This window comes from Coccinella septempunctata, chromosome 3 (genome assembly GCF_907165205.1).
Source record: "Coccinella septempunctata chromosome 3, icCocSept1.1, whole genome shotgun sequence".
Taxonomy (NCBI): domain Eukaryota; kingdom Metazoa; phylum Arthropoda; class Insecta; order Coleoptera; family Coccinellidae; genus Coccinella; species Coccinella septempunctata.
Window position 1 is genome coordinate 29,708,781 of NC_058191.1, and position 12,534 is coordinate 29,721,314.

The 12,534-nt window shown below is 34.9% G+C and overlaps 1 protein-coding gene across 4 annotated transcripts in view; it reads right to left on the bottom strand.

The window, feature by feature from the left end:
- LOC123309497 overlaps positions 1 to 5,464 on the bottom strand; it is a 346,668-nt gene extending 341,204 nt beyond the window's left edge. For 3 of the 4 annotated variants that reach the window (XM_044892653.1, XM_044892652.1, XM_044892651.1), the window contains exon 1: positions 5,006 to 5,464. In XM_044892653.1, the coding sequence (XP_044748588.1) occupies positions 5,006 to 5,087 (82 nt within the window). In that variant the 5' untranslated portion in view covers positions 5,088 to 5,464. The remainder of the gene's footprint in view (positions 1 to 5,005) is intronic. The other variant, XM_044892650.1, reaches the window with a different exon arrangement.
- Positions 5,465 to 12,534: the final 7,070 nt, after the last annotated feature.

Sequence of the window (12,534 nt, forward strand, 5' to 3'; positions counted from 1 at the left end):
CTCGAAAACTCCAATTAAACGGAAGTAGAATTGCTTTCATGAATGGACATATGCTAATTAATTTCCCTAATAGTGTTTGAGTTCGAGAATCTTCGCTTGTCTTCCCATAAAGTTTGGTTGAGCAATTAAGTTCATTTCTAGTTGGTGAGCTACGAAAATGGGCAAAATGAGTGTGAAGGGAATATAGCAGTCGTTTTGATTTTAATGGCGTCAAAAAAGTCTACGTTTTATGGGCTCCACGACCTCATGAGAGCTACGTTTGGAGCTACGTTCGTATTGAAGTTGCTTCGGAATAATTCGGAAATGTGTTTGTCCCACTTCTTCAAAAGTTTTTCAAAGAGTTAATTAATACATTATCAATCGGAGCAGCAATAATCTCAAATTAAAACCTTCTACCAATGTTCCAATTTACATTGACAAATTGAAGTTAGCCTGATTCGCCGAAGCCAGGGGTTATCAGAATAATTTTTACCTACGACGAATGCGAAAAACATGATTAAAATCTCTTCCATTGATGATTCCATTCGTATCAATGTACGTATAGCGGTACATGTTTATTTAACATCATCGAAATATTCCGAATCTGGTTTTGGAAGATTGACACATAATGAAATACACCACAACCTACAGCCGAGCCTACAGTTCATACGGGTGTGAAGGCAGCAACGGTTTCCAGCAACGGTTTTTTCATTTTCGCTTTTACCATACAGATTGTAAAAATACCTGTTGTTTGGGATTTTTTGATATGAATGGGGTATTTAGAACATTATAAACACAGTCTATAGGGTGAAATAATCGTGTTCAGTATGTTGGTAACAACCCATTTCCATCAAAAAACAACGAGCAACGGGTTTTTTTCACACTTTTTACTGTATCAAGATATTTCAACTTCAGAGGGTTGGAGGGGGGTAGTTTTTGATGCACAAATTATTTCACCCTATAGATCGTGTTCAGTATGTTGGTAACAACCCATTTCCATCAAAAAAGTACGAGCAACGGGTTTTTTTCACACTTTTTACTGTATCAAGATAGTTCAACATAAGAGTGTTGGAGGGGGGTAGTTTTAGATGCACAAATTATTTCACCCTATAGATCGTGTTTAGTATGTTGGTAGCAACCCATTTCCATCAAAAAACAACGAGCAACGGTTTTTTTTTCACACTTTTTACTGTATCAAGATATTTCAACTTCAGAGGGTTGGAGGGGGGTAGTTTTTGATGCACAAATTATTTCACCCTATAGATCGTGTTCAGTATGTTGGTAACAACCCATTTCCATCAAAAAACTACGAGCAACGGTTTTTTTTTTCACAAGTCTTACTGTATCAAGATATTTCAACTTCAGTGGTTTGAAGGGGGGTAGTTTTTGATGCACAAATTATTTTACCCTATAGATCGTGTTCAGTATGTTGGTAACAACCCATTTCCATCAAAAAACTACGAGCAACGGTTTTTTTTTTCACAGTTTTTACTGTATCATGATAGTTCAACATTAGAGGGTTGGAGGGGGGTAGTTTTTGATGCACAAATTATTTCACCCTATAGATCGTGTTCAGTATGTTGGTAACAACCCATTTCCATCAAAAAACAACGAGCAACGGGTTTTTTTCACACTTTTTACTGTATCAAGATATTTCAACTTCAGAGGGTTGGAGGGGGGTAGTTTTTGATGCACAAATTATTTCACCCTATAGATCGTGTTCAGTATGTTGGTAACAACCCATTTCCATCAAAAAACTACGAGCAACGGTTTTTTTTTCACACTTCTTACTGTATCAAGATATTTCAACTTCAGTGGTTTGAAGGGGGGTAGTTTTTGATGCACAAATTATTTTACCCTATAGATCGTGTTCAGTATGTTGGTAACAACCCATTTCCATCAAAAAACTACGAGCAACGGTTTTTTTTTCACACTTCTTACTGTATCAAGATATTTCAACTTCAGTGGTTTGAAGGGGGGTAGTTTTTGATGCACAAATTATTTTACCCTATAGATCGTGTTCAGTATGTTGGTAACAACCCATTTCCATCAAAAAACCCCGAGCAACGGTTTTTTTTCACACTTTTTACTGTATCAAGATATTTCAACTTCAGTGGGTTGAAGGGGGGTAGTTTTTGATGCACAAATTATTTCACCCTATAGATCGTGTTCAGTATGTTGGTAACAACCCATTTCCATCAAAAAAGTACGAGCAACGGGTTTTTTTCACACTTTTTACTGTATCAAGATAGTTCAACATAAGAGGGTTGGAGGGGGGTAGTTTTTGATGCACAAATTATTTCACCCTATAGATCGTGTTTAGTATGTTGGTAACAACCCATTTCCATCAAAAAACCCCGAGCAACGGTTTTTTTTCATACTTTTTACTGTATCAAGATAGTTCAACATTAGAGGGTTGGAGGGGGTAGTTTTTGATGCACAAATTATTTCACCATATAGATCATGTTCAGTGTGTGGGTAAGAACCCATTTTCATAGAAAAACTCCGAGCAACGGGGTTTTTTCACTGTGTATCAAGATAGTTAAATTTCAGGGGGTTGGTGGGGGTAGTTTTCGATGCACAAATTGTTTCACCCTATAGACTGTGTTTATAATGTTCTAAATAACCCATTCATATCAAAAAATCCCGAACAACAGGTATTTTTACAATCTGTATGGTAAAAGCGAAAATGAAAAAACCGTTGCTGGAAACCGTTGCTGCCTTCACACCCGTACAGTTCATCACATTGAATATACTTATTCATCCAAAAATTTGAAAAGACGCTGATTTATTCATGTCGAGAAAACTGAAATATAGACTAACAGGAAAAGGAGAAGAGCTCAAAGAAAAGTCGAAAAGAAATATTTTACCGAGTATTTTACATTTGGCCGAGGATTTGGCTAATCAGCATCATTATTCATTTGTTTTTTTGCGCGTTTTGTGGTCATTTGAAAGTATACTGGGTGAGTGTTTGACTTGTGCGTATATTTCAACAAAAAAGATTCCTGAGGTCGAAGGAACAATTTTTTCGATAATTTTTCCTTTATTATTTTTTCCAACACGGTTCAGTTGAAAAAATACAAGTTAATGAAAATCTATGAAAAAATGTTATTTTCAGTTCACAAACGCATGAAAGGTTATGATTTTCGAAATATAGTTTCTCATGTTTGCGATGAATTTTCTCCGAACACAAAATTTCACCCACAACTCATCATAACCTCGATTATTATTATTAAATATCAAAAAAATACCAGAAATTCTAAAAACCTTACAAAATATGTTGAACGCTAACTAACAAAGATTTGACCTCCGATTTGACCATTTTGGAGAAAACAATTATTCTTCATATTTTCTCGTTCGTTTTTTCAAATATCAAACATATTTGAAAATAAAATATTTCTGAAATTCGAAAATCGAAAATTTCGAAATTTCTTGCTGAAATCGAGCTGAATATAACTGTTTGAAAGTAGGTTTGAAAGATCTTCGGAAAGATTCACACAGATATGTAGTGCCAGAGATTCATCCTGTTATTCTGAAAGAAATTTTGTTTTTCCAGTGTTGGCATAGCTCAAAATAGCTTTTTTTTATCTAGACCGAAGCGGCAAAATGGTTGAGAAAAATGTGTTTCTTTTGTTGTGAATCTACTGTTAAAATATATGTACAAGCTCGTGTACAAGTCAAATACTCAGCCTGTATATAGCCGAGTATATAGCCGACCAAAAATATTTCACAATTAACGACACATAATGAAAAATAAAAAGGATTTCAAACACCCGAGTCAACACCTCACAGCATCGAACAGTATCAAATTACCCTCGATTTTGCCATTGAGTTATAATATACTCAATGATATTACCCAGGATATTACTGAATGACTATTAGTGTGCTATGGTTAACAGTTGGAAGTGTAACTGATTGAAATTTTAGTAATATCTTAATTGCGATCTTAATAATACCTACCTAGGAGATGGGGGCACCAAAAAACCATACAACAACTTTATTGATTCTTGAGGCGATAATGAATAAAAGAAATTCATTCAGTAGGGCTATAGCTTCGTCATGAAAAAAAAATGTATCGAACTCTCTCGAATATTTTTCATCCTATAATACGGTGGTGAATTATTGATCTTTAATCCTGGGACACTCTATATATCGAATATCAAATTAGTGAATTTATGTCGATGGTTGATGGAGACTTCATTTATTGCTCAAATGAATAAGGTGAAAAATCAAAATCAAGAAAATTTCAAAATCACCAAAAATGTAGAAAAGACAATATATTATTCTTATAGTGGAAAAATCCAAGTTAAAACAGAAAAACAGAGAAAAAATCTAGTAACTGCCACATCAATCCAATTGTGGCAAAATCTACCATACTGTAATAAAAATAAAACTGAAAAAATTATTCATTGAACAATTCAGCTCTATCAATGATGAGCACAATTTTCACTCTGAATTTTTTTCTTAAATAGAGGAATGAAGGGAACATTGTTACCACGACGTTTTACCATGACGATCATTCGCCAATTTTTTATTATAACATTGTTAATTAACTTTTTATTGAATATATGTATTTATTCATATTTTCAGGAGTATTGTCATCACTGGTGTTCAAATACAGAAAATAAAATCGTAAATTTTTTATGCCTCAGTCCCATAATAAATTCCAAAGACCCTTTAATTTGAATTCTTCCTATAGAATTTAATTTTTAATGTGAGTAGGACTAAAGGAAGATTCAATATCTCGTTCAAAATTGAAGGGACTTCAAAATTTGTTTTGGAACTGGGACATGAGCAATTTACGATTTTCTTTTATGTTTTTCGACACTGCCAGTCATGAAAATATGAATATACCCATATATTCTCATAATCGATAAAAAGAATAATTATGTTAGTTCAATGTTTAATTGAAAAATGTTTTTTTTAAGTAAATATTGAACCGCAACAATTTTGTCGACTACTCTCATGTTATCAAGCACTATTTATTCGCTATGTGCAGGTCGAGGACCAAAATAAATTTCGCTACCTTTAAATAGAAAACAGGCCAGAAATAACTGGAGGCGGACGGACATCGTTCCACAGAATTTCTTTAAATTACAACCAATCATATCGCACAGATCACTTCAAATTCCACACCGAAAAATTCACACTTTGGCACAAATGACAACTGTAAGATCCTGATGTTGGTTCAGTGCTGAACTACATAGTTCATTCAATCCAAAACAATAGCTCTGGGTTGAGGCAGACGATAATATTTATTGTACAAACACAACAAAGTTTAATTTCAATAGGCTCTGTTGATCCGCGATAAGGTGAAGATTAAGTGTATTCCAATTAAGCTGGTAATCGTCTCCAATTTACTGGTTGCGAAAGATCGCACGCACAGTTTTAAAGTTGCGCGTAAAATCAAATTAGCCGCGAACGCGTTTGTCGCACGGGGATTCCCAGCCCTACGCCCGCGACAGATGTCAGAATCGCACTACGGCGGCAACGGTATTTCACTCCCACTCGGCAAACTCGTGGGCAGTCGCGCTGGATCGTGTGTTATCGACACCCTGCACCCCATAAGTCTGCATGGTCTGCAATTAATATATTATCATTAAGTATTTAATTAGCCCTAAATATGTTACAATAAGTTCACCGACTCATCGGACCGTAGCGCAAGCGAAGGCCATTTTTCAGAGGAAACGTCCGCAGCTGTTTCAGTGCCGCACCTTAGAATGTATCGTGGTTTTTGGTTTAAGAACAAATGTTCGATTGTGTCTGTCTGTGAGCTTCGTGTCTAGCCTATAATTATCGTCATGGGTTTTCCAGCTGTATTTGTCTGGCGATCACCCCCTAGAGTTATAGGAATCGTTGAAAATTTACACCTGTACTTCACGGTTGTCTGAGGTTTAGTTAGATCTTCCAATATCTTTCCGATTCAAAATATTCACCTTCACGGGTATCCTGGAAACCATCATAAAAATCAATCAAAATTTATTCGAATATAAGGGACAAGGACCTTTTGCAGTCTGAATGGAATGCGTGCACTATTTTCAATCAAGAATTAGTTAGCTATCCCTCGAAAAGATTTATGATGTATTCTGAATCGTAAAGAACAGGTCACGGACGTTGCAATAGTATGCTTTTTCGATGGTATTCAATTGAGTTGTGGTTTTGAATGCGGGGAACCAGAAGTAATCATAAATCATCTGGTTAATCATTGTCCAATTTATAAATTTCAGGATGGTTTCAGGAAGCTAGATAAGATCGATTGTTCGTGTCTTTCGAAAGTTCACTGAATGCTTTTTAGCTTTTTTCTTAGTTATCTAGAACTTTGACATCATTAAAGTCAAACTTGTGTCCTTTTTTTTAAGTGTTGGGTTAAGGTTGTTTTGTTACCACCATCACAATGTATGCTCCACAAACACTCCTCCATATTTCGAGCAGTCAATCTCATATACTACACTTGATTGTTCATCTGGAGTGTTTTTTATTCATCCTAGAAGACTCATTAGTGAAATGGTGTTCGGGGTGTTCCGGATAAGATAAAGAAATATTTTAATGTGAGATACCCAAATAGCACACATACATCCCATGAATATACTATGGATATCCATGATGGATATGTTGGACGTCCGAAGGATATCCGTTGAAGGATCCTTTATATCCTATGAACGTCCATGGGATGTGACAGTGTGACCGTTTTGGATATCTTATGGATATCCATGATAGATATCCTATGGACGTCCATAATGGATATCCTATGGATTGACTGAGCAAGTCCTAATGGGATATCCTTCTTACTACCGCGGTTGAATATCGGTGGAGTTTTTTATAATAGTTATAAACAAATAAATGGTCTACTCCACTATATTATTTAATTTATGCACTATGCATTGGGCAAGATAACTTGCCATCATTAGGTGCTCTTAAATCAAACAAATTTGTCAAACAAATGAAAGGATCACAAATTATATAAATTATAACCTACCGATGCAGTTGTTAAAACGTCAACAATGTAACATGAGCAAGATGAAATAAAATCATCAAGGAAAATACACTAATAACGACATCCATGTTCAACAATTGAAATCACAATAAAACATATCAACAATCACATGTTCAACAAAAAGGGGAACATGCGAAAGCACATGAAACTCAAGAAAGAAATCTCAGATGTCTTTATGTTCTTCAATATTGTCTGAAATTACAAAAATAAATAGTCCACGAGCAAACAAAAACAAAGAAACTCATCAAAAATCTCGTATGGAATTGAAAAATGTTGAACAATCAATAATCTGCTCATTGACGCAGTTGTACTCTTGAGACCTTAACGCTCTGTTGATCTCCAGAAGATCCAATTGAAGACCCTTCTCACAAACATGCAAAACTTTGACACCAGTTCTTGGGTCGAAATTGTGACCTGATTATTTTATAAAGGTATGCAATACTCGAGTATTCCGTCCTCGTTCATCGTACACAATTGAGATACTCATATAGTATGAAGCGGAAAAAATGAGTTTAGCGAAAAATAGTACATATTGAATTTTGGTGTTTATTGATATTTGGCAAAAAATGATTATCTATTATTATTTATTGATAGCCTTTCTATGTCCTTTTTTGGTTGTCCTTATTATGTTCAAGGATAGATGTACAATGGATATCCATGCAAGGATAGACTAAGCAAATCCTAATGGGATATCCTACTCACTTCCGTGGTTCGATATCTTATGCATATACATTTCATATCCACGGAATGGATATCCAGCATGAGTATTGAATGGATATCCTATGGATAGACTGAATAAATTTAAATTTACATTTCATAGCCACGTATGGATATCCATAATGAGTCCTGAAAGTATATCCTATGGATAGACCTGCAAATCCTCATGGGATATATTACTCACTTGAATCATATCTCAGAAATTCGGAGATTTCTTAAAAGTTCGCGAAATCACCCTGTACAATGAATTTCATAAGTTTTTCGATATCTGCATAAACTGTAAGATTCAATCATTCAATTCGCGAAATAATATTATGTGGAACTATCCACGTTTCCGAGGACTGATTTTTTTCTCTTGAGTGACAATAATATTTTCTCTCGTGTCAATTTTTAACATCGTGTTCATCTCATAACAGAGTTAATTTAGAATCTTTATGAATTTAATCAATTGAATATGTATACATTACTGAATGTTTTTTGCCACACTTTATTGAGAGAATACAAAAATAATCGAACAGAATTTGAAAAATTCATGGCAAAGCTTGATTCTGTATCTTGGTAGAGGGGTCTACACCGTTTCAATGGTCAGTTCAAAAAGCGAAAAGTTATATCTTAATTGTGATGATAGTTTTATTGTCTGAAATATAATGAAATGAAGGTTTTTAGCGGCATGCAGACAGGAATTGAATTCTGAAAAAAGTACCACCCAGAGCAGGATTCGAATCCTTCATTACGTTATATCTTAAGTCAGAAACCTCTAATTTATATCGGGTTTTCATGAAAATTCAATTCGGACAGTTTTTCATCTCGAAAAGACAGAAATATTCCATTCCTCAAACGGACCAAAAAATAGAATTTTTTTTATTGAAGATCAAATGTTCATTCCTGGTATTCACTTTCCGAGTTGAAATGATTTTTTCAGTGAACATCTACATAAAAAAAATTCCCGAAAAGTCCAGCCATTGGCTACAATTCCAAACCTGCTGAATTTGAAGAAAGACCATCTTCCATCTTTTTGACGAAAGTTGTTGTACTATTCGCAACTTCTTCTGATCGTGTTCTGGCAACACCCCACATTCTGGTAGTCTTTCCCCCTTTACGCCTTCCTTATACGGATGGCGAGAAAGTCCCGTGGTATTAACTCCTTTGATAGATAATTTCACTCTTGTCGTTCAAGACTCATTTGTATCCCCAGAGATTTCGTATCTTGATATAACAGTTAAGAAAACTGATGAACTATTTTAACATACAGACTTCATTTTATGTCTTACCCCCCATAATTTTCGATTCAAAGTTTAATGCAAAGATATCAAGGGTGGTACTATTATATGAATCAGCTTCGATATCATTCCATTACATGGAACCTGAATAATTTTAACCCATCCTTATTCGTGTTTTGCTGAAACCTCGCAAAATTTCGCAACAACTTCGTGATTAAATTCGAAAATGTGTGGTTTCAGGCTAATAGTTCCGTTTCTCTAAGAGCAGGAAGACTATCTATAACAATACGAGTCTCCGACATTTGATATGCGAAGCCGAACCGTTCGTGTTAGAAATTCGGGTTCATCAGGTTAAATGGGGAACGACAATGTTGTACTAATGATATAGGTAGAACTAGAATAATGGGGATCCGCCGGCAAGCTCTTCTGTTTATTCGCCAGATAATTCGTGGAAGACTATTCTATACTCAATGGTCCTTAAACAGACAAAGTGGGGGAGGTGAATAGAACAAAATGCAGAGTTTACTTGAATATCATTCAAACAGCAGATAATAATGAAGAAATTGCTGAAAAAACTGAACTATGAATACACAAAATGTTGCATACAGAATCAAATAAGTATCGTATAAAATTCTCCGAAGGAGCTCTTAATATGGGTTTTGAAAATCTACGAAGACGTAGAAGGGCCAAGGAATTATTTTATTTTTAATCCCGACTTATCTCGAGATATAAGTCGGGGTTATAACCTATAACTTTCGGATTCAACTTAGTCGTGTCGTGTTCGTGGTACATTGATGATAGCTAACATAAGACAGACTTAAATATAACGATTCTTTTGGGAAATTGAGAAAATATAACTCATGAAATCGTATAATCTGTCATATAATTTTAGTAACATTGCAATTAATCGAATTATTTTCTCCGAAAGAACTTAGTTTAAGTATGTTACTGTTCTGTTGTGAGAAGCTGTAAATACTTCTTTCTGTATTGCAATTTTATCTGAAAACGTTGACGTGGATCAATTGTAAATTTATTGTATAATCTATTTCCATCAGTTTGAAAAATTCAATACAAAGTTATTCAGTCACTCATTACTCACAGAGGTATTGTTTTAAACCATTCTCTCTTAAATTAATACAGGGTTTCGTTAATCAGATGTTGACTATTAAGTAGATTCATGCAATACCTAATAATTTTTCGCAAAATCTATCAACCATCACTCTTCAAGAAAACCTCGGAATATAATCATAATAAAAACTGAAACAAATTACAATGGAAAACTGGGAATGTCAGATTCCTTCTTGGCGACAAATCTATACTATTTAAATCTATGAATCTTGCAGTCCATGGATGGCTTAGCTCCACCACCTTCGATCCATCTATTTGAAGAGAAGGATCCACAATGATGGAAATAGCCCAATAAACCCTACAATTTTTTTGCTCAATATTCAAAAATAAGTTTTATTATGGATCTTGGTTTTATCGTTAACAGATTTCAGCAAGATGTCCTTTATTTCAACCCCATAATTTTCGGCTACGTGCCTGTACAGATAGAACATTTGTTTCAGAATATTCTATTCATAATTTTCGCAGACTCATATTACCTCCAACCTTGGATATAGCAAGAATAAGTATGAGTTTCATTCATGATTTTTTCAAATTCAACGTGGAAACTATTAAAATCATCCTTCAAATATGATTGCAAGCGGTTCGAGGGCGCACACAAAGGCAATCGCTGCAACTTTTCAGTTGCATGTCTGCGCGGCCCCATATAAATTCATTGTGCTCAATTCTGCAACTAAACAGTTGCAAAACTGAAAAGTTGCATGTCTGCGGCAGGCCTTACTGGTGAGCTTCAACTGCAACCGGCCATAAAAATCCCATAAAATTTTACGATGTTCCTCGTTCGTCGCAGACTTCATAGACAGCCATCTTTGTCTAGCTCATCAAGATAATGCATTTGTTGTCCTTTATTATCAAGGCATATTTCAGTCGATGTTTCCAGCTTGTGCAATTCTCACAAAACGGTTTAAACTTTAAATACCCATTTTTATTTTTCATTTTTAAGTGCTTACAATTTTTTTTTTTTTGGAGAAACGGTTGAAATGGTTATTTCAAAATGTGACGTTTCAAAGATATTTCATAAAAAATACATCATTTTCGTCAGAAGGAGTATTCCCCATTTCATCATATTCTGAAGTACTGAAGTACTTTCCGTCCTGATTTACTATTCGTCCCACTGTTCGTCACTAAGCAATATATTAGATTCCTGGGTGGTTGAAACAATTTTGTCAATACAGAATTTGATGAAAACATAAGTGCCTGTGACAATAACTGTCATTTGATTTTGTCACATTAATACTTCACGAAATCAGCTGGATTTTACCAGTGAATTAGATAAGTGGTCTGAATGTTAGTATTCGGCTTCTTATTTGACATTAATTGTCAATCTCGTCGTCAATACATAGAAACAGAGACTGCATGGAAACTTTGATTCCTTTAATTTTGAAATCACTGGATAACAGCTACTTTTTCAGTAAATTAATCCAAATATGATCTATTCCTACCGAAAAATTGCCCAAATTATTATTTTGACACAACAAAATACACGTGGACTCTTTTATCTTTCGTTTATAAAAAGTCCACGTGTATTTTGCTGGATCAAACAGACTTGTCATCCGGTAATTTCAGAATTAAATGAATCAACGTTTCTATGCAGTTCACATGAAGTAGTTGAAAGGTACTTCTCATCATGTTTCAGAACGCCAGAAAATGTGACCTTGCCCAACCTTTTCCGTGTTTTGTTATGTTCATAATCTCGAAGAAATTACGACTGCGTTGGATTCGGGAAAGTTATATGATATAATCCCGACATATAACTAGAGATCCCGAGTTAGAGTCGGGATTGAAAATGAACTAATTCCTTGGCCCTTTTACGCCATCTACGCCTTCGTAAAAATCAGACGAATAATAACCTATCGAAGTTCTCACAGCTTATCTATCTATGATGTATCCTCACATTTGGGGGTTGAAGTGCAGCTCACAAATAATCATTCCGAGCTCCAATATCCAGGAGCAGTTCAACGAAAAACCTATTTATATTTTAATCGATAAAATACTGGAATGAAAAACCCCCAATCAATCCAACCCTACACTATCTGGGATCCAAGACAATCTATTTGCCCTGGAAGTGGAAACACAATTTGGCAAGCAATTGTGAAAAACGAAGTAGCGAAGCATTTCGTGAAAACCAATCACTTTAAGGGTCAATCACTCATACGTTTCACTGGATATGCTACCGACGGAGATAAGAGAAACGAATGCATCCATATTTATAGGAACCGAATAGAACCTAATGAATTATCTCGCTCTCGGTAATGTGATTGAATATTGACAACTCGGTGGCTGGAAGAAAAACGCAAATTGAGATGGAATCTTTCGGATCGCAGATATGAATGATCGTTGTGAGTGGCAAACAATAAACAGTTAGATGAAAATATCAATTTCAATCATTATAATGGAAATATGAATTTCGTGTGGGGGAAAAGAACGAAAGTAAGATTCCTCCAACAAAAATTTTTTCAATGATATGGTTTTATTCCAAATGAAGTCTTTCAAAAGATT